Source organism: Ranitomeya imitator, chromosome 2 (assembly GCF_032444005.1).
Source record: "Ranitomeya imitator isolate aRanImi1 chromosome 2, aRanImi1.pri, whole genome shotgun sequence".
Classification (NCBI taxonomy): Eukaryota; Metazoa; Chordata; class Amphibia; order Anura; family Dendrobatidae; genus Ranitomeya; species Ranitomeya imitator.
Window position 1 is genome coordinate 768,658,909 of NC_091283.1, and position 23,346 is coordinate 768,682,254.

The following is a 23,346-nucleotide window of genomic DNA, read 5'->3' on the forward strand; positions in this document are numbered from 1 at the left end:
CGTTGACAATCAACCTAAAATCTTAACATACCACTAGTGTTGAGCGAGTATACTCGTCGCTCCGTGGTCTCTAAGTATTTGTTAGTGCTCAGAAAGGCTGAATATATGTGTGGAATGCCTGTTTGTTAGGGAATTACCACATTTGTTCAGGCTGTCTAGCAGCTGTAAATCATGCAGCTGAGGCGAGACGAAAACAAAATCTCCGAGCACTACAAAATACTCGGGAGATCACCCGGGCAACGAGTATACTCGCTCATCACTACATACCACTAATTGTGTCGTATTCTGGAGAGCGCACACACACTTCCAATCCTGCTACTTAAATTCAAGCAGACGTAAACATTTCAGTAAATACCTTAATCTTGGGAACAGTTTCTGGAACGGGAGGATTAAAGTTCATTTCATTCATAGAGTAATCACTAAATAATTCCACAGGAGATCTGCAAATAACAAATACGCAAATTAAGATAGAGATACCACAACGCCGTCTATACTGTACCTCATTCACTCCAAAATGGATTTGTTACCCAAGTTATAAGGACTTGCCAAATCAGTGAGCCAAGTAAATGGTCTCAGGTGCCAGTTTCATTGTAGGCCGTCAACTTCAATGCCTCCTCAAGGAGGAAAATGGCACGTCCAATAATTTATATTAAAATTAGAATATTTGTATTCAAGATTCTTGTAAAATAGTATTAATATGTTATCCACATAGTACTCGTTCCTGGGGAGAGTAGCACCCTTAGTCAGAATCATGTATTTCCATGATTCCAACAGAGCATTACTCTTGCGTCAGTAGTTTTTGCTATGTGGATGACATATTGTTAATGTTATGGAACCTAAAGAGAATATTGTCAGTTTAATATAAAGTATCAGATGTGCATCTTTCCTCCTTAACGAGAAATTACCTATGGTATTGGCCAAGAAACGGGGGAATTGGTCCTTCCCATAGTTGGGTCAACGCGAGTAGACACGTGTCTTGTGTAATGTTCCCAACAGTCTTGGTCTTTTCCTTATTATCCCCTTTCCTCCCCTCGCTGAGGCTACAACTTGCAGTTCATCACAGATTATTCTTCCAAATGGAGAATTGTATTCAATTATAAATCAAGACTGTTTCCATTACATCCAAAAATCCAACTCATTAACTGAAGGCCTACAGCATGGAGGGTCCCATGAGAAAGAAGAGCATTTCCTTTTCATTTTTTAAGTTTATTCCCAGCAGGAATCTCCAAGGAAGGGAACTTAAGTTATAGACTGTGGGGTTAAGGACCCCATATCAGACTGGATTCTTATGTCATAAGCATAGCCCCAGAGACAGAAAAGAGAGATTAAAGTCTAAAAGAAGACAGGGTTACAATATGTACTTCTAGCGAGTAACACAAATTAATAAATGGAGTGCAGAGGCACAAAAAAGACAAATCGGTGAGAAAGTCTGAAAAATACACAATGTGCATGTAGTAAAAGGCAACAGTGACCAACAAGGAAAATGTCCTATCAATATAGAAGCACTCAATGCGGGATCGCACAAGACCCCAAGTCATGGAGTAGTTGTCCTGTTTCCAAGCTCTCAATGATAATGTTATAATAGAATGATAATGCTATAATATTTGTTGGTTTGCATTTTTCTTTGTGGAGGTCAAGGTAATTTGGTACATTATAATTGTTGCAGTACCTTGAGAACATGTTATTTTTGGATATTCTTTTAAATCATTGGCAATTCCTTCTAATATTGGTAACTCATTTCATTTATTATTTTCCTTCAGACATTGGTAAAAGTTTACAAAGTGTTTTGATTTTTTTATTTTATTATTAACTTCATTACCTTTTTCATTAACCCCAGAGGAGGGATGCAGAGAGGCTCAATGAATCTCGTACACGGACTTATTACAATGTACAGATATTGCTGAGCAGCAGTTGAAAGCAACTTCTAAAGGAGCTTGAACATTGATGTGCAAGTACGGTTTGAAAGATGGATGTAAAATAAGGTAATGACGTATGTTACAAAAATTCATAACTCTGCAATGCGTGCAGGATAAATTAAAGTTAAGGTACTTTTTAAGACTTTTGGTAAGATTACCTTCTGCTTAATGAAGCAACAAGTGCTGATGAACCCTCAGAGGGTGCCCCAGCCCGAAGGTGGGCAGCGAAATCCCGGACTACAGGGTGATAATGTCTCTGCAATAAAAAAAATAAAAAACAGGGAATATATAGCAGTGCATGTACAGAATGTAGTAATAGCAGTAGAGCACAATGTTATGTGGGGGCGGTGAGGCAAGTCTGTTCTAGAACCCCACTTTTAGGGGTACATATTGGTGAGCAGGTATTACGGGAGTGGCGATCACACACAGACTGTCCCCACTTTAGAGCCGTGTCAAAGGCACCTGAGCCAAACACAATCCTGGTCAGTAATGGTTGGGGTAGAAATAAGAAACCCCACTATGGTTTCGGCAGCACAGTGGCAACCAAGGACAAAATCTTCACGGAGGTGACATATACAGAATTCTAAGATCTTCTTCAAGATGGGGTACAGATATCTACATCAGAGAAGGTCAAGTTACCAATTCACACGAGAAAACATTATTTTTTCTTTATGGCAGCGCGTCATGTCTAGGAGCCACAGTGCACACGTGGCCGAATGTCTTGGCATCGAGAATGTCCCGGGATCTGGATACACGACATCTCATTCTCACGGTGTGAAGTCGCTTATCTGAAAGTCTCATCTAGATTTATTAGCAGCTCTATATAAAACTGGAGGACGAGAGATAAAACCGTCTTCTCGCTGATGATTTTGGATATCTTCACACTAATTTCTTACAGGGTCACGGCTTTCACACATCACTGCCACATTCTAATCTAGCAGCGCACAAGTCTTAATAAATCACGTACTCCGTTATTCTAGACACTCTCCCAGCAGAGGCGTCCGTACACGTGAGACGTGGATGGAAAACTAGGAATATGAGTACACAGTACCCTCTGCTGTGCAGGCGGCTATACGGCACTGCTGTACAGCAAGTCTGTAAGTAAGATTGGTGGAAAGCATTCATACATTAAAGGCACTTATGGGAATTCAGTTTTCTTTTTATGGTAAATACCATCTGGCCTGCCCCTAATGCCAGCACTGGAATATATCATCTCCATTTCCTAACAGAATTTTTAGACTGACGGCTACAGGCAAGTTACCTGCAAGATGTGCAGCTCCCACAGCGCGGTGTTCTGCGCATTACAGTACTCCGGCTCATCCAGCTCTGGTAGATACAACCCACTGCCTTGAGATTCATTGTCAAGAAGAATGTCAGTCTTTGGAAATGTCTGAAATAATATAGAAATCGTAATAGTGGGACAGAAATATATACTGTATATACTCCAGTCTAAGCCGATTTTTTCAGCACATTTTTTTCTTAAGTGCGGAGCAGCGGGTCACAGGAGGCAGGAGCCGGCTGCTGTGGCTGACACCTGTGCCCGCTGCTAAAGAGAAATGAATATTCATTGCAGTTCCCGAGCGATCACGTGTGACCGCTACTTAAGGGCAACGAACATTCACTGAAAGTGACATAAACATTCATTTCTCTTTAGCAGCGGGCACACGTGATCGCCCGGCTGCGGCAACTGCTGGCATCGGACCAAGACGCTGCGAGGGAGCGTAAGTAGAATGCTTTTTTTGTTTTAATTTTATGTTTTTTTTGATGGGGGCCATACATACCAGGATGGGGATAAGGGGCCGTGCATACAGGATAGAGATGAGGGAGCCATGCAGACCCAAGACAGGGATGAGGGGCCCGTGCAATATAGAGAGGTTTAGAGCCCAGGACAACTGATTTTCAGGATGGGAATTAAGGATCCAGTTAATGTGATTTGGAGCTGCTGATCTGACCAAGCAGTGGTGCCGGTTCTCTCACATAAAACAAGATCGTCAGCCAGAGCGCGCTCCTGTGTATGGGAGAGACGGCTGCCAAAGGACTCTTTTATATTGCACAACCTGCGGCTTTAAATGGCTATTTGTTTTGTGACTGGCGGTGGCGTGGTGGCGTAATGGCATGTTCAGACACTGTGCGCACAGACTATCGTGGTTCTACACAGCACATGTCCTGTTAACAAGAAAAAACTATTTCACCCGACCTAAAGGTACCGTTACACTAAACGATTTACCAACGATCACGACCAGCGATACGACCTCGCCGTGATCATTGGTAAGTCATTGTGTGGTCGCTGGGGAGCTGTCACACAAACTGCTCTCTCCAGCGACCAACGTTCCGGGTAACCAGGGTAAACATCGGGTTACTAAGCGCAGGGCCGCGCTTAGTAACCAGATATTTACCCTGGTTACCATTATAAAAGTAAAAAAAAAAAAAAACGGTACATACTCACATTCCGTTGTCTGTCACGACTGTGTCAGCGCCGGCCGGCCGTAAAGCGGAGCACAGCGGTGACGTCATGTACTGTTTGTTTTTTTTTTTTTAACTTTTGCAATGGTAACCAGGGTAAATATCGGGTTACTAAACACGGTCCTGCGCTTAGTAACCCGATATTTACCCTGGTTACCAGTGAACACATCGCTGGATCGGCGTCACACACGCCGATTCAGCGATGACAGCGGGTGATCAGCGACCAAAAAAAGGTCCTGATCATTCCCAGCGACCAATGATCTCCCAGTAGGGGCCTGATCGTTGGTCGCTGTCACGCTTAATGATTTCGTTAACGATATCGTTGCTACGTCACAAAAAGCAACGATATCATTAACGAAATCGTTACGTGTGAAGGTACCTTAAGAGCGATGTATTTGGTCTTTCTAGGAACCATTGTTCCCGATAATTGTATAGAGCAAATGCTTCCTTACATAGTGGAGCTCTCGGTAGTGGCCGGATGTAAGCACCTCTGCAGCTGATCACCCATGTACTCCAAATATCAGCTTTCTGGGCCATCCAGAAGCATTGTGCTGCCGCAGCCCTGCATATGCCTGTCCATATCAGCCATGTTTATGTCTGTACATAAATCCAAACCACCTTGTCCATAGCAAACAACGTGTGGCTCAATTTTTTCCAGGGCGCTTTAAGACGTGAAGGCAGATATCTGAATGGTGGCTGTGGGCCGGTAGTCATGTTGCAGTGTTTTGATAAACCTCCCCTGTGTATTATGGTCACCGCTTTCCCAACAGGAGGTCAGTCAGATGATGACACAGGGCCATATCATGCAAGCAGCTTTTGATGGGACGTAATGGAGTCCTGTGGGACACTGCACTTGTGTGCAACATTTTCATCTCTTTCTGTGAATTAAAATGGAAACGAGGACGTAGAAGGACTGTTTACAATATCCATGAGGGGCGGCAGCGGTCACATCCCCAGGGATTATGGGAAACATCTGAATGTGCATTTGTGGTACAAATTCATCTGCATAATGCATCAGAGAGGAACACTTGTCTGGTCTCCCCCCAACTGATGGGAATATTTGTGAGTCTCTGTTATGGCTGCAGAGAGAATGCGCACATTAAAGTGGGCTAAGCACGTTTCATCCCTTATTTAGTATCTGCCCTAAAGACAAATGCCTTTTCTTATTGCCTACAAACAGAGCTCATTTTCAGGGCCGCACATTGTGCCCTACATATGGAATTTACTCAAAATCTGTGAAAATCTACTTTTTTTTTTTTTTTTTTTAACAACTGTAAATTAGGCTAGGGTCACATTGCGTTAGGGCAATCCGTTTAGCACTAGCGCTAGCGGATTGCGCTAACACAATGTTTTTAAAGGGGCCGCATTTCGGGGTCGCGTGAACGTCCCCGCTCTCGCAGATCCCCGATCTGCGAGAGCGGGGAACGGACCTCGGGCACGCCGCAGACGCTGCAAGCAGCGCCCGAGGCGCGCTGCAAAAGACCGGCACATTGCTAGCGCGTGCCGAAAAGGACACGCGCTAGCAATGCGTTGTTTACATTGCGGGCTATGGGAGCGCTAACGGGCGCGTTGAATGGCGTTAATTTCGCCGTGCAACGCTGTCCGTTAGCGCTCACACTAAAACGCAATGTGACCCTAGCCTTAGAGTTTTAACCTGGCATCCAACGGTCTTAATTTCCTGTAGAACCAAGTCTTCATTTAAAGGTACATGCACTGCAACTAAATTGCCATTGCTGATTTTGCAAAAACTACACGGGCCAGACTTATGGATTCTGGGGAAGAATTCCTCATATGCAAAGGGTTGAAGCCGGAGTGAAAACCTGCAGCATAACTGAAATTCTGCAGGTCTCACCTCTGCCCCAAAGGTCAATTTCCACAGTAAAGTTTTCCATCGTTGCTGCCTCTGTAATATGTGGCCTTACTGTACTTTGGGTTTCACCCTTGGCTTTGAATAAGGTGAAATCCACGCTGTGGTGCCGAGGGCAGTGCACAACTGAAATGTCCCAAATCTTATATACTCTGCTGATACGGTTGTGTGTTGTCCAATCCCAAATCACATGGAAAGTGCAGCAAATATTCTACATCTGTATTTACCATAAACTGAAGAAATAGGCACAACAAAAACCTATTGAGGTAGATCCCATTTTATATGTTGTGTCCCTCAGTGTGGTGACACCAGTAAGATGTGCAGGTCACAATCTGCACTGCTCATGGCTACTATTGCCATGTGTGTCTGCAAAAGCCCAAGGTGAAGGAACCATGATCGTAAGCGTGCAAGCCAAATATTTTATCGTGCATCGCTGGATCCTCCAGGCTCAATCCAATCAAAAAAAGTCCAATAAAGCAATTTTCTGCAGAGTGGATAAGATGGAGGCATTACTTATCAGGATGCAAATTTAGTTTTATTTATTTTTTTAAATTTTCCCAAAGTTTGTCTTCCTGCTATACAATGAAGCAGACACTGACAGGCAGTCGGCACAGATGTCACATGAAGACCTACTTAACCTGCTGAAACCCAATGACTGATGCGGTGCGTGCTCAACCTAGAAGTCTCCAGATATAACCCCTACAATGATGTCCTTACCTGCAGGAGTCCTCTGGTGGTGGACAGGAGGCCAATGCATGAATTCGGCAGGACTTGTAGCGCCAATATAGAAAGTCTCTTTATAAAGGACAGCGCTCTCTGCGGGGACACCTGCTTCCTGCGCTTGGTGAGCATCAGCTCCAGGCACTGCAGGGCGATCACCGTGTCATCATTTGTAGACCCTGGAAGCAGAGAGAACAGTCATACACTAATCACTAAATGACAGACCACTCCAATGCTTGCCCCATGTAACCCTAATACTCATGTGACGCGTATTACTGAGGCGGCAGACACTGCCGAGGATTATCCGCCATTCTGTGCTGACGATTCAGAACAAACCCCCAAAGCAAATAAACGAGATTTTCAAATTCTGGATTAAAGGAATTTCAGGTTACGGCTTCAGAGATTGTTTCCAACAAAGTTCCACAGACACAGAGATGTAGTCATGTAATGTATGATCGCCTCCATAGTGGCGCCTATGGTAGTGACGGCCTGTCTCCACACTTATCACTAAGGAGAGCACCAACCCACCAACGTTTAGAGGGCTGGCACCAGAAAACTAGCGGTATGTATCCTCCAGCCATTATATAATATGTATATAGCGGAGCCGGTGTATACGAGCAGTGCATTCAGTGCTTTACATTGCAAATTACTTGAAAAGCTGTAGATGGAGCATAGCACCAAGTAGTAGGTTCCTTTAAAGCGCTATTCCCACCTTCATAGATGGTGGTTTGCAAAAAACACAGCCCTTTTGCAATTTACTACTTATTGAAATTGTCAGCCATTCCTGAGATATTAACACTTTTTCTCTGAGCTCGATGCCTAAGAATCAGACCAGCACTCTGAAGCTGGCCAGGATTAGGAGATAACAGCACGCTCCAGAGTTCTTGGCCAAGCTCAAAGCAATGCTTAAACGCTGAACAGAAAAGAGCTTGTAAGCACTGCGCATGTTTGGCTTCTGTCTCACAGAAGTGGTCGGTCTCCAAGGAGAAAAGCTGTAAACAAAAGGAAATAGTCGTGCTAATATCTTAACCCCTTTACCCCCAAGGGTGGTTTGCACGTTAATGACCGGGCCAATTTTTACAATTCTGACCACTGTCCCTTTATGAGGTTATAACTCTGGAACGCTTCAACGGATCCCAGTGATTCTAACATTGTTTTCTCGTGACATATTGTACTTCATGACAATGGTAAAAAGTCTTTGATAGTACCTGCGTTTATTTGTGAAAAAAACGGAAATTTGGCGAAAATTATGAAAATTTCGCAATTTTCCAACTTTGAATTTTTATGCAATTAAATCACAGAGATATGTCACACAAAATACTTAATAAGTAACATTTCCCACATGTCTACTTTACATCAGCACAATTTTTGAACCAAAATTTTTTTTTGTTAGGGAGTTATAAGGGTTAAAAGTTGACCAGCAATTTCTCATTTCTACAACACCATTTTTTTTTAGGGACCACATCTCATTTGAAGTCATTTTGAGGGGTATATATGATAGAAAATACCCAAGTGTGACACCATTCTAAAAACTACACCCCTCAAGGTGCTCAAAACCATATTCAAGCAGTTTATTAACCCTTCTGGTGCTTCACAGGAATTTTTTGAATGTTTAAATAAAAATGAACATTTAACTTTTTTTCACAAAAAATTTAATTCAGCTCCAATTTGTTTTATTTTACCAAGGGTTACAGGAGAAAATGGACCCCAAACATTGTTGTACAATTTGTCCTGAGTATGCCAATACCCCACATGTGGGGGTAAACCACTGTTTGGGCGCATGGCAGAGCTCGGAAGCGAAGGAGCGCCATTTGACTTTTCAATGCAAAATTGACTGGAATTGAGATGGGACGCCATGTTTCGTTTGGAGAGCCCCTGATGTGCCTAAACATTGAAACCCCCCACAAGTGACACCATTTTGGAAAGTAGACCCCCTAAGGAACTTATCTAGAGGTGTGGTGAGCACTTTGACCCACCAAGTGCTTCACAGAAGTTTATAATGTAGAACCGTAAAAATAAAAAAATCATATTTTTTCACAAAAATTATCTTTTCGCCCCCAATTTTTTATTTTCCCAAGGGTAAGAGAAGAAATTGGACCCCAAAAGTTGTTGTACAATTTGTCCTGAGTACGCTGATAGCCCATATGTGGGGGTAAACCACTGTTTGGGCGGATGGGAGAGCTCGGAAGGGAAGGAGCGCCGTTTGACTTTTCAATGCAAAATTGACAGGAATTGAGATAGAACGCCATGTTGCGTTTGAAGAGCCACTGATGTGCCTAAACATTGAAACCCCCCACAAGTGACACCAGTTTGGAAAGTAGACCCCCTAAGGAACTTATCTAGAGCTGTGGTGAGCACTTTGACCCACCAAGTGCTTCACAGAAGTTTATAATGCAGAGCCGTAAAAATAAAACAAAATTTTTTTCCCACAAAAATTATTTTTTTAGCCCCCAGTTTTGTATTTTCCCGAGGGTAACAGGAGAAATTGGACCCCAAAATGTGTTGCCCAATTTGTCCTGAGTGCGATGATACACCATATGTGGGGGGAACCACTGTTTGGGCACATGGGAGGGTTTGGAAGGGAAGGAGTGCCATTTGAATGCAGACTTAGATGGAATGGTCTGCAGGTGTCACATTGCGTTTGCAGAGCCCCTAATGTACCTAAACAGTAGAAACCCCCCACAAGTGACACCATTTTGGAAAGTAGACCCCCTTAGGAACTTATCTAGATGTGTGCTGAGCGCTTTGACCCACCAAGGGCTTCACAGAAGTTTATAATGGAGAGCCGTAAAAATAAAACAAAAATTTTTTCCCACAAAAATTATTTTTTAGCCCCCAGTTTTGTATTTTCCCGAGGGTAACAGGAGAAATTCGACCCCACAATTTGTTGTCCAATTTGTCCTGAGTGCGCTGATATCCCATATGTGGGGGGGAACCACTATTTGGGCGCATGGGAGGGCTCGGAAGGGAAGGAGCTCCATTTGGAATGAGGACTTAGATGGAATGGTCTGCAGGTGTCACATTGCATTTGCAGAGCCCCTAATGTACCTAAACAGTAGAAACCTCCCACAAGTGACACCATTTTGGAAACTAGACCCCCTAAGGAACTCATCTAGATGTGTTGTGATAGCTTTGAACCCCCAAGTGTTTCACTACAGTTTGTAACGCAGAGCCGTGAAAATTAAAAAAAAAATCTTTCCCCCCCAAATTATTTTTTAGCCCCCAGTTTTGTATTTTCCCGAGGGTAAGAGGAGAAATTTGACCCCAAAAGTTGTTGTCCAATTTGTCCTGAGTACGCTGATACCCCGTATGTGGGGGGGAACCACCGTTTGAGCGCATGGCAGAGCTCGGAAGGGAAGGAGCGCCATTTGGAATGCAGACTTATATGGAATGGTCTGCAGACGTCACATTGCGTTTGCAGAAACCCTAATGTACCTAAACAGTAGAAACCCCCCACAAGTGACCCCATATTGGAAACTAGACCCCCCAGGGAACTAATCTAGATGTGTTGTGAGAACTTTGAACCCCCAAGTGTTTCACTACAGTTTATAACGCAGAGCCGTGAAAATAAAAAATCTTTTTTTTTCCCACAAAAAATATTTTTTAGCCCCCAGTTTTGTATTTTCCCAAGGGTAACAGGAGAAATTGGACCCCAAACGTTGTTGTCTTATTTGTCCTGAGTACGCTGATACCCCATATGTTGGGGTAAACCCCTGTTTGGGCACACGGGAGAGCTCGGAAGGGAAGAAGCACTGTTTTACTTTTTCAACGCAGAATTGGCTGGAATTGTCGCGTTTGGAGAGCCCCTGATGTGCCTAAACAGTGGAAACCCCACAATTATAACTGAAACCCTAATCCAAACACATCCCTAACCCTAATCCCAACAGTAACCGTAACCACACCTCTAACCCTGACACACCCCTAACCCTAATCCCAAACCTATTCCCAACTGTAAATGTAATCTAAACCCTAACTGTAACTTTAGCCCCAACCCAAACTGTAGCCCTAGCCCTAGCCCTAACCCTAGCCTTAATGGGAAAATGGAAATAAATACATTTTTTTAATTTTTCCCTAACTAAGGGGGTGATGAAGGGGGGTTTGATTTACTTTTATAGCGGGTTTTTAGCGGATTTTTATGATTGGCAGCCGTCACACACTGAAAGACGCTTTTTATTGCAAAAAATATTTTTTGCGTTACCACATTTTGAGAGCTATAATTTTTCCATATTTTGGTCCACAGAGTCATGTGAGGTCTTGTTTTTTGCGGGACGAGTTGACGTTTTTATTGGTAACATTTTCGGGCACGTGACGTTTTTTAATCGCTTTTTATTCCGATTTTTGTGAGGCAGAATGACCAAAAACCAGCTATTCATGAATTTCTTTTGGGGGAGGCGTTTATACCGTTCCGCGTTTTGGTAAAATTGATAAATCCGTTTTATTCTTCGGGTCAGTACGATTACAGCGACACCTCATTTATATCATTTTTTTATATTTTGGCGCTTTTATACGATAAAAACTATTTTATAGAAAAAATAATTATTTTTGCATGGCTTTATTCTCAGGACTATAACTTTTTTATTTTTTTGCTGATGATGCTGTATGGCGGCTCGTTTTTTGCGGGACAAGATGACGTTTTCAGCGGTACCATGGTTATTTATATCTGTCTTTTTGATCGCGTGTTATTCCACTTTTTGTTCGGCGGTATGATAATAAAGCGTTGTTTTTTGCCTTTTTTTTTTTTTTTTCCCCCCTACGGTGTTTACTGAAGGGGTTAACTAGTGGGCCAGTTTTATAGGTCGGGCCGTTACGGACGCGGCGATACTAAATATGTGTACTTTTATTGTTTGTTTTTTTATTTAGATAAAGAAATGTATTTATGGGAATAATATTTTTTTTTTTTTCATTATTTTGGAATATTTTTTTTAATTTTTTTTTTTACACATTTGAAAAATATTTTTTTTTAACTTTTTTACTTTGTCCCAGGGGGGGACATCACAGATCGGTGATCTGACAGTTTGCACAGCACTCTGTCAGATCACCGATCTGAGAGCAGTGCAGGCTGCTTCACAGTGCCTGCTCTGAGCAGGCTCTGTGAAGCCACCTCCCTCCCTGCAGGACCCGGATCCGCGGCCATCTTGGGTCTGGAACAGGCATCTCCGGGTCTGGAACAGTCAGGGAGGGAGGTAAGACCCTCGCAGCAACGCGATCACATCGCGTTGCTGCGGGGGGCTCAGGGAAGCCCGCAGGGAGCCCCCTCCCTGCGCGATGCTTCCCTGCACCGCCGGCACATCGCGATCATCTTTGATCGCGGAGTGCCAGGGGTTAATGTGCCGGGGGCGGTCCGTGACCGCTCCTGGCACATAGTGCCGGATATCAGCTGCGATAGGCAGCTGACACCCGGCCGCGATCGGCCCCGCTCCCCCCGTGAGCGCCGCCGATCGCGCTGGAAGTACTATCCCGTCCGTGGTCATAGGGGCCCACCCCACATGGACGGGATAGTACGTCCGATGTCAGAAAGGGGTTAAGAATGACAGCAAGTTTTAATAAGCAGTAAACTGCAAAATAGCTTTTTTTTTAGCCAACAATACCTATTTATTAAGATGGGAATAACTCAATCTTGTGTTTTCTTTCCAGATCTATTACTCAGAAAATAATTACTGTGTAAATCCCTAATAATAATAATAAAAAAAAAATATCAGGATTTTAGTTTGAAGATTAACAAACCGCCTAACCCCACAATATAAATTCTATTATCGTGCCCTCTGCCTGGCACAACTAAGTGTTACATTGGATACACTTCTGGTGCGTTCTCATCTGGGACAACACCAGCAAGGGCAGACCATGATGCGACTGGCAGAAATATAAATTCCTAGACAGCTCTGCAGGGTAATATTTATTTGTTTTGCAGGAGGGAGAAACTGAGTACAGGATTAGAAACTTGTAACTTAAGAGAAGTAAGAATCTATATTCTAGCTACAAGAATGAACACTAAGCAGAGAGGTGTCGGACAAGTTTCCTAGTGTTCCTTCTCCAGCGTCTCCCTCATGAATGTAAGCACGGTATGCTGTGTTCTGGAGGAAGACGACGAGCAGGGTTGTGACGCTGCGGCCTCCTCTGACACAGAATGATACGCGCTATATTGTCCGGACTAGTGAGAACAGTACGCGGCTCGCGTCCTTTATGTTATCACTGTGCAGCGGCTGATGACAAGACGCAGAAGATTCTCAGCATTAGATGTGCGGCCTGAAGGCATAGAGCAGGGTATGGAGACAATATAACCATGACTAGTGGGATCCTGCTGAAAGGAAAGGTCATGAGAAATGGCTCCGCTATATTCCTCTGGCGTCCTAGGGATCTAGAGTTGAAGTCACCAGAAAATGGGAAACCCCAGAGGAATACGCCAAGTAGCTCTGTGCAGAGGAGAAAGCGCAGAGATGCTGCAGCGAGCCTTAGAAAGCCGCACTATGAAGGCACAGGGAAGCATCGAGCTGTTACCGCACATACAATGCTGATAAGTCACCGGGACAGACATCTGCAGAGGTACTGCATTGCTGCAAGGGAAGTATTTAGGAGATTGACGGAAGCAGCAAAACACGGACTGTCCATCTTATAGGAGCAAAAAAAAAAAAAGAATCAGAATAGTGGAGGCTGGTGCTCAGAGGAATGATGCTTAGACGCACAGGGCTGGACGAGACACTAGAAGTCATAGGAAAATATTAGAACCAGAGGACTCCCATTTTTCGGTGGTTAGTGATAAAGAACTAGGAGTAATGGTAAACTAGAACTGACAATAAAACCATACATTATTCTCCCACACAGACATGATTTTATGGTGGTGCCTGTTCACATATACAGATGACAAAAAATAAACCCGTAAATACAGTGACTATTCATAAAATATAGTCCAGATTAATGCAGCCCATAGGGCAACATGAGCTTAGGTACAGCTCTGGCTGGCTAACAGTATTCGTGTATGTTTGATAACCCTGGCCGGGCTAGAATGTCCGCTCTCTAGATTTCTCCTACAGCTCCAGCCAACAATCATTCTCCTGGGATTCTGCGCATCGCAATCACAGGTCTTTATCCCTTGGGTTATTGCCCTGTCTGGGAAGCTTATCGGAGCCTCTTCTGATGACCTCAAGTACTGTCAGGACAGAGATTTACAATGGACGGCTTTACTGGGCCCAGTATTAATATATACTCTCACTGGAGAGAGAAATGCCAAGTCACAATCCAATACCAGGAAACATAATCTGACGCTGTCCCTTGGAGAGGATCATTTGTTAGCCAAGATAACTGCTCCAGAGGACGCATCAGGACCGGCAGTAGTACATTTATATTAAATACAACATTTCCTATATGGAGTCCCACTATTAAAGAGGTCAAAACTCAATAAGTGCTATAATCACAACAACCCCAAGTACAAATAAACCTAGGATATTGCAGAGTATATTTAACCATGAAAAAGTTTATTAATTATATTAAAAACATTAACTGATCAGAGTGCTGCTGTAATATGCAGGGGTGTACAGTGTACCCGTGCCGCTCATAGCATTTGACATGACTGCGCCGAACAAGCACGATTGGATTACATTACACCTCTATACTTACTACTTACACCACTTAGAGACGCCCCCTGATGAAGAAAGGGCGAAACGTGGCAGGCACAGCACTGTGCCAGCACGCATTAGTAAGTACTTATACACCTTAGATCGGAAAAGGTAACAAGAAAAACAGCACTCAGCCAATCCCTCTATCAAGATGTGGTTTTAATCCATAAAATTGGTTACAAAGATATTTGCGGAGGTTCAGGTGTCAGGAGCTTTTTCATGAACAGCGAGACCTGCAGGACTTATATACTTTATATGTGCCTATTTATATGTACCCACATACGCTCAGCTATATATTGCTTCACAACTAAATGCTTTGGGTCAAATATTGCCCATTACATGAGAGATGGAGATTTTAGGCAAAGCGACTAGTGTAAATAGGAATCACTGCAGTGGTGGTAATTAAATATACTTAATAGGACGTGGAGATTGATGGCTATGCCCTGCATATAATTAGCCAAATATCACCTACAACACGGCCCGGTGACAATACACTATTACAGTACTGCATGTGATCAGATTGGGTTGGTGATAACACTGTGTACTGCATATACTTTCTATTAGGTATTATTGGCCAAATGCTGTGACTGGCACGGGTACACTGTATACCCCTGCATTTTATAGCAGTACTGATGAGTTAATGTTTTTAATATAATATTTAATCACGTTTTTCATGGTAAAATATACTCTGCAATATCCCGGGTTTATTTGTACTTACGGTTATTGTGATTATAGTACATTTATATGTTGCAAGACAAAACATTTGGCTTACCTGCGCTAAGGCCATACAGTGTCTTATAAAGGTGAGTGTAGAAATTTAACGGGTCAATATTGAGGACATCGCCTGTTGAAAAAAACAAATTTTTTTTAAAGTCATCAGAATAACTAGGCGATAGTAAAGTGATACTGACAGTCAGCAATCAATCAGGGTATAAAGAAGCCACAAACTTCAGGTCCTTCAGGTCTTGGTCAGAAAAGCACAACTTAATTGGTATACCGTCCATACGCCAAATGGCCCGCACAGACAGCACATGCACCAATACAGGGGAATCAGGGAGGCCATGCACTATTCTGACCAGATTTTGGGCCAGACATGTGCATTAATGGACGTGTATGTCATCTGTTTTTAATGGCCTAATTGCAAAAAAAGTATTTGGTTTTTCATTATTATTTTAATCGTTAACATCCAAAACAGGCATCATACAAACGTTAAAACGGATATAAGCAGCATGACATCTTGGGGCATTGCTACAAGTCTCCCCAATTTGGAGATATGAAATGGAGGATTTCATAAGGCCTCCTCATATCACCAATACCTCACTTTCTGGTAACAGCCATACTCTAATACAACATGAACAAATTAGGTTCCCATTAGCCTTAATTTACAGCATTGCCTGCGTTCAATATAGAGCTGCTGCTAAACACAACATCTTATCTTCTGGAGACATTTAAGCTTCACCTTTTAGACGATATCCAATATCTAAACCATCAGCCATTGTATAAAGAGTCATCTTACCCTGGCCGGACAGTATATTGAATGCAGTCTGCACACAGTGAAGGCTCTCTCTGTAGCTGAGATCCTGGAGAAAACACACAACTTGCTTTTAGGAATTTGTTGAGATTTATGCAAAACTATAGCAAAGAAGCACTAGACGAGAAGTAGACAAACGAATGGCTAATTACAACTCAGCATTGCTGAGCAGGCAAACAGCGCGAGGTAAATGGGAGGACACCATCCACCTCTACGTATCATCATGAGCAATACCGCTCAGTAGGATCTACAAGGAAGAAACCTTTAGTTTAGCCACAGGACGCATAATATACCGTCTGTAATCCATGTTCCAAATATTCACCAGGATTGTAGCCGCAACCGGTATGTATAGAGGCCGGCTCCATACTGACACCAGTGAGGAAAGGCTCAATGGGTAATGATCAGCAAAGTTTCAATAAACATCCAATATTCCGCAAGTCATATACAAGAAAAATCCGGGGAGTAAATACATGTTGCAGCTTTAACCCCTTCAAGTCGCGGCCCTTTTTCATTTTTGCGTTTTCGTTTTTCACTTCCCTCCTTCCCTGAGCCATAACTTTTTTATTTTTCCATCAATATGGTCATGTGAGGGCTTATTTTTTGCGGGACAAGTTGTACTTTTGAACGACACCATTGGTTTTACCATGTCTTTTACTAGAAAACGGGAAAAAAATTCCAAATGCGGTGAAATTGCAAAAAAAGTGCAATCCCACACTTGTTTTTTGTTTGGCTTTTTTGCTAGGTTCACTAAATGCTATAACTGACCTGCCATTATGATTCTCTAGGTCATTACGAGTTCATAGACACCTAACATATCTAGTTTATTTTTTATCCAAGTGGTGAAATAAAATTCCAAACTTTGCTTAAAAAAAGAAAAAAAAAAAAAAAAGTGCCATTTTCCGATACCCGCAGCGTCTCCATTTTTCGTGATCTGGGGTCGGTTGAGGGCTTATTTTTGGCGTGCCGAGCTGATGTTTTTAATGATACCATTTTGGTGCAGATACGTTCTTTTGATCGCTCGTTATTGCATTTTAATGCAATGTCGCGGCGACCAAAAAAACGTAATTCTGGCATTTTGGATTTTTTTCTCGCTACGCTGTTTAGCGATCAGGTTAATGCTTTTTTTTAATTGATAGATCGAGCGATTCTGAACGCGGCGATACCAAATATGTGTAGGTTTGATTTTTTTTTATTGTTTTATTTAGGATGGGGCGAAAGGGGGGTGATTTAAACTTTTATATTTTTTTCATATTTTTAAAAACATTTTTTTTTACTTATGCCATGCTTCAATAGCCTCCATGGGAGGCTAGAAGCTGGCATAGCCTGATCGGCTCTGCTACATAGCAGCGATCATCGGGGGGGGGGGCGCTCACAGCAGGCCGGCATCAGTAACCATAGAGGTCCCAAGGACCTCTATGGTTACCTTCCTGATGCATCGCCGACCCCCGATCATGTGACAGGGGTCGGCGATGACGTCATTTCCGGCCGCCCGGCCGGATGCGGTGGTTAGATGCCGCTGTCTGTATTTGACAGCGGCATTTAACAGGTTAATAGTGGCGGGTGAATAGCGATTTCACCCGCCGCTATTGCGCGCACATGTCAGCTGTACAAAACAGCTGACATGTCGCGACTTTGATGCGGGCTCACCGCCGGAGCCCACATCAAAGGGGGATTCACGGCATGCGCAGTACATGTACATGTACCATACATACCAAGGTGCAATTTGTGTCAAATTTAACACGAAAGTGAGACATGTGACACATTGCTTGCCGGCTCCATCACTGGGAAGTGCACTGACAATTTAAAAAAAAAAAATGTGTTTTAGTAATCTGCGTCAAGTGCATCATTAAGGTGAAACATAGTGGCTGAAAAGAGCACTCTAGATATTTGGCGTTATTACTCCGTGGGCCACTGCCCCCAATTATACACACATCACATGCAGAGTCAATAGACCGTCCTCTCCAGGTGTATGATGTATGCTAATGGAGAAGAGGGGACCCCGCCGCCAATCTTTGCGGAAAACACCCTCAGGAGCAGCATCATTACCGAGCTCTTAATATAGCGGTACTGAGGAGTGTAGCACTAAAGAGATTGGCCCCAGTCAAAAACCTCTTGGTACACACAGCAGGTGCAGGAATAGGGTAAAACACTGTAGCAGCCCCTCAGAATAGGGGTATAAGCAAAATGGGGATTTTGTGCAGGTTGGGGATGGTGCTGGAAATGAAACAAGTCTATTGTGTCTTTCTCGTAAACTCTGATATGGTTATAAGTTGTCATGTGGGTCTGGGCCAGATGGAAAACATGGGAAAAGTGAACGACTCCTTCAGAAAGAACGTCATCTGTAAGTCACTATCTGGGTACAGGATGGTTTTTGTTATATAACAAACCACGCTTTACTCACCCTCTCGATTCTGTGCTGCGAGAGTCTCTGCTCCCAGTGTCCACTACTGACGGTGGCCCTGACATCACATCAATAACCCGGCAGCTAATCATTGGGGACAGTGGCTCTATGGAGGAGCCCACTGATTAGATGCCACACCGTCGACGTGATGTCAGCACCGCAGCCAACGTCCGACACCGGGACTAGGCACTGAACCCTGGCCTGGTGATTAGAGCTTATTTTTTTAATAAACGTCACAAGGAGATAAAGATTTTCTCAAAGGGGACAACCCCTTTAAATACAGCAGTGGGTCAAGATGGAAGAACATTTACTTAAAGCAGCAACTTTCGTGTGCGTCTGCATCCTGATCCTCCTCTCTATAGAATTCTAGGGGCAAGAGCTGTAACCTGATGCCTCAGTGAACTGAGCAGGTCTTCTCTATGAAGATTGATTTTACTAGTGAATTAAGAGTGCGTTATCAGTGCAGGGGACAGAAGCATGACAATTACTGTAAGTGATTGACAAAGGCCATTCTGGATTCATCATATAGTCTGGATTCGTCTTCTGAACAATACAAGACATTCTACAACTTTCTGAAACCTACAGATCCTTGTGTACTACTATCAAATAAAGAGTAGTGGTCCATCACCGCATATAGGATCACTGAGAAATGCGGACATCTTTATGATATTAGGCCAGTGATGAAAAAGGGTTTTACAACTTCTATGGGAAGCAACATCACAGCAAGTTATTAACAATGGCCTACAAGAGAAATTATATACAGGATAGTCAGGGCAGAGTTCCCAAAGGATTCAAAGGCCACCAAAAATACATCACATAGTGACAGGAGTGTATTATTCTATGGCCACATTATTCCACCCACAGGAACATCTCTACATTTTAAAACAAAGACTACAAAGCACCTTGTACAGTCCAAGTTATTGTAAAGAAGGATTCCAGCAAACGCATGAGAAGAGAACCGGAGTGGCACTGGGAACTGGGGAAGACTGATGTCGGCAAGTATATTGCTACACTTACACTACATATACACAGGTGTAGGAACAAAAAAAATTTGTTTGATGGGAATAACAGGATTTTTGGTTGCTTACCGTAAAATCTGTTTCTTGAAGCCTCCATTGGGGGACACAGGAACCATGGGGTGTATGCTGCTGCCACTAGGAGGCTGACACTATGCAAATAAAAAAGTTAGCTCCTCCTCTGCAGTGTACACCCCACCGACTGGCATTATACTCTTCAGTTAGTGAGAAAGCAGTAGGAGATAATGAAACAAGGTTGAAAAACCATAACCACAAACTTGAGAACTGTAACGTGAGAACAGTCATAGAACAGATAACAACAGAAAACATTGGGAGGGAGCTGTGTCCCCCAATGGAGGCTTCAAGAAACAGATTTTACGGTAAGCAACCAAAAATCCTGTTTTCTTTATCGCCTCTCATTGGGGGACACAGGAACCATGGGACGTCCCAAAGCAGTCCCTAGGGCGGGAAAACAGACTTCCATCAGGTCAGAGGACTCACCACTGCCGCCTGCAGGATCCTTCTGCCTAGGCTGGCGTCCGCCGATGCGTAGGTATGGACCTTGTAAAATTTGGCGAACGTGTGGATGGAAGACCAAGTTGCCGCTTTGCAAAGCTGTAGGGCGGAAGCCCTGTGGTGCACCGCCCAGGAGGCGCCGACTGCCCGGGTAGAGTGAGCCTTAATCCCAGGAGGGGGCACTCTGTTCTTGACCCGGTAAGCCTCCAAAATTGCCGTTCTGATCCAGCGAGCAATAGTCGCTTTAGAAGCCGGCTGGCCTCTGCGCGTGCCATCAGGAATGACGAAAAATGAATCCGTCTTCCGGAAAGAGGATGTTCTATCCAGATAAATCCTCACTGCCCTGACTAGGTCCAGCTTGTTCAACGATCGCTCCAGAGGATGAGTCGGAGCTGGACAAAAGGAAGGTAGAACGATGTCCTCGTTGAGGTGGAAGGTGGAAACCACCTTAGGAAGAAAAGAAGGTGGAGGTCGGAAGACCACCTTGTCCTGGTGAATGACCAAAAACGGAGGACGGCAAGACAGTGCCGCCAGCTCGGAAACGCGGCGAATGGACGTGATGGCCACAAGAAAGGCCACCTTCCAAGATAAAACTGATAGAGGAATCTCCCTAAGAGGTTCAAAGGGAGAAACCTTCAAAACGTCCAGTACCAGGTTTAGGTCCCATGCCTCCACAGGGGCCCTGTACGGCGGGACGGCGTGGGCTACCCCCTGAAAGAAGGTCTTAATCTGTGGCCGAGAAGCCAAGGTCTTCTGAAAGAGGATGGAAAGCGCAGAGACCTGACCCTTCAGGGAACTAAGAGCCAGGCCCGAATCCAGTCCTGCCTGAAGGAAGGCCAAAAGAGAAGGCAGGGAAAAAACCATAGGCGGCACGCGGTTGGACTCGCACCAACGGAAGTAGGCCTTCCAGGTGTGGTAGTAGATCCTGGAAGACGAAGGCTTCCGAGCCTGAATCATGGTGTGAATCACCCGGTCCGAAAGGCCGGACGCTCTTAGAACCGCGGTCTCAACAGCCACGCCGTTAAACTGAGCGACCGAGAATTCGGGTGGCAGATCGGACCCTGGGACAGCAGATCGGGCCTGTCTGGAAGGCACCAGGGAGCGTCCGCGAGAAGGTTGACGAGCTCCGCGAACCAAGCTCTCCTGGGCCAATCCGGGGCGATCAGGATGACCGGCACCCCTTCCGCTTTGATCTTCTTCAACAGTTTGGGAAGTAATGGAAGGGGTGGGAACAGATAGGGCAGCTCGAACTGTGACCAAGGAATGGCCAGAGCATCGACGCCCACTGCGAGAGGATCGCGTGACCTGGAGACGAATTGTGGAACCTTCCTGTTGATTCGAGACGCCGTGAGATCCACATCCGGAGTTCCCCATCGAAGACAAATCTGATGGAAGACCTCCGGATGCAGGGACCATTCCCCTGCCGCGAGACCCTCGCGGCTGAGGAAGTCGGCGGCCCAGTTTTCTACGCCGGGGATATGCACCGCGGATATCACCGGAACCGTTGCCTCTGCCCAAAGGAGGATCTTGGATACCTCGGCAAGGGCCAAGGAGCTCCGAGTCCCCCCCTGATGGTTGACATATGCCACAGCCGTGGCGTTGTCCGTCTGGATCCGGACTGGAAGGCCCCTGAGGATCCTTTCCCAATGGCGGAGGGACAGAAAGATGGCCCGAATTTCGAGGACGTTGATCGGCAGCGCGGACTCCTGCAGCGACCAACGGCCCTGAACCGTCAGGTGGCGAAACACCGCACCCCAGCCGATCAGGCTGGCATCCGTCGTCACCACCTGCCAGTGAACCGGAAGGAAAGACCTGCCCTGGGAGATGAGTGGAGACGTCAGCCACCAGTTGAGAGACCGCTTGACCCGAAAGGAGAGTCTGATCGGTCGATCCAGGGAGAAGACCGACCTGTCCCACTGAGACAGAATGGCTTGCTGAAGGGGTCGAGAATGGAATTGGGCGAAGGGAATCGCTTCCAAGGTAGCTACCATCCTCCCCAGAACCTTCATGGCCGATCGGAGGGAGGGAGGTCGAGGACCCTGGAGCAAGAGAATGTCCCGACAAAGGGTGGATCTCTTGTCCTTGGGAAGGAAGACTCTGGACTGACGGGTGTCGAAGAGCATGCCCAGAAAGATGATGCGCTGAGAAGGAATAAGGCAGGACTTCTTCCGGTTGACCAGCCATCCGAAACGGGATAAGGTGTCGAGAACAATGGACAAGCTTTCGTGGGCCTGAGCAAAGGACGGAGCCTTGATGAGGATGTCGTCGAGGTATGGAAACAGAACCAAGCCTCTGACTCTCAAAATGGCCATCAGCACCGCCATGATTTTCGTGAACACCCTTGGCGCGGTTGCGAGGCCGAACGGCAGGGCGACGAACTGAAAATGATCTTGTTGCACTGCGAAGCGCAGGAAACGGTGATGTCCGGGAAATATTGGAACATGTAGGTAGGCGTCCTGGATATCTATAGAGCATAGAAATTCCTGAGCCTCCATGGAAGCAATTACTGAACGAAGGGATTCCATCCTGAAGTGTCTCAGGCGAACCCTCCTGTTCAACAATTTGAGGTCCAGAATGGGACGAACCTTGCCGTCTTTTTTCGGTACCACAAAGAGGTTCGAGTAGAAACCCGTGTACCGTTCCTTTTCTGGGACGGGAACGATTACCCCGGACTTGAGCAGAGAAGCGATGGCTGAGAAGAAGCCCGGAACTAGAGCGGGGTCTCTTGGAGGACGGGATTGGAAGAAACGATCCCGAGGTCGGGAAGCGAACTCTATTTTGTATCCCGAGGATACAACTTCCCTGACCCATGCATCCTCTACTGCGGAAATCCAGACGTCCCTGAAAAGGAGAAGACGGCCGCCCAATCTGGGAGTTGGGCTGGAGTCTTGCCGAGAGTCATGCCGAGGTGGATCTTCCAGTCCTGGGCCTGGAGGATCTACCCTGGGAGAAACGCGGACGCCAGGACGGAGTGGGCCTAAAGGACACCGCCTTCTTCTCTTGACGTGCCTGTGGCCTCTGTTGCTGCTGGGAAAAGGAGTTTGGCGCAGCGAAGCGACGAAAAGGCCGAAAAGAACGAAACTGTCGTCTAGGAGGAGGGCGACGAGGCTTAGCCTGGGGGAGAAGAGAACTTGTACCCCCGGTGGCGTCCTTAATTATTTGGTCCAGCTGGGAACCAAAGAGGCGAGAGCCCTGGAAGGGCAGACTAGTGAGGGACTTTTTGGAGGACAAGTCCGCCTGCCAGGCCTTGAGCCAAACGGTCCGGCGGATGGCAATGGCATTGCTGGAAGCTTGAGCCGCACAAGA

General features: G+C 45.1%; 1 protein-coding gene across 1 annotated transcript in view; it reads right to left on the reverse strand.

Annotated features, from left to right (window-relative positions):
* Positions 1–23,346, reverse strand: part of NOC3L (NOC3 like DNA replication regulator) — an 85,123-nt gene that overhangs the window by 3,072 nt on the left and 58,705 nt on the right. The window contains exons 15-20 of the mRNA XM_069753456.1: positions 16,093–16,156; positions 15,349–15,420; positions 6,964–7,145; positions 3,178–3,306; positions 2,075–2,172; positions 356–440 (exon numbers count right to left, since the gene is read on the reverse strand). Of these exons, the coding sequence (XP_069609557.1) occupies positions 356–440; positions 2,075–2,172; positions 3,178–3,306; positions 6,964–7,145; positions 15,349–15,420; positions 16,093–16,156 (630 nt within the window). The remainder of the gene's footprint in view (positions 1–355; positions 441–2,074; positions 2,173–3,177; positions 3,307–6,963; positions 7,146–15,348; positions 15,421–16,092; positions 16,157–23,346) is intronic.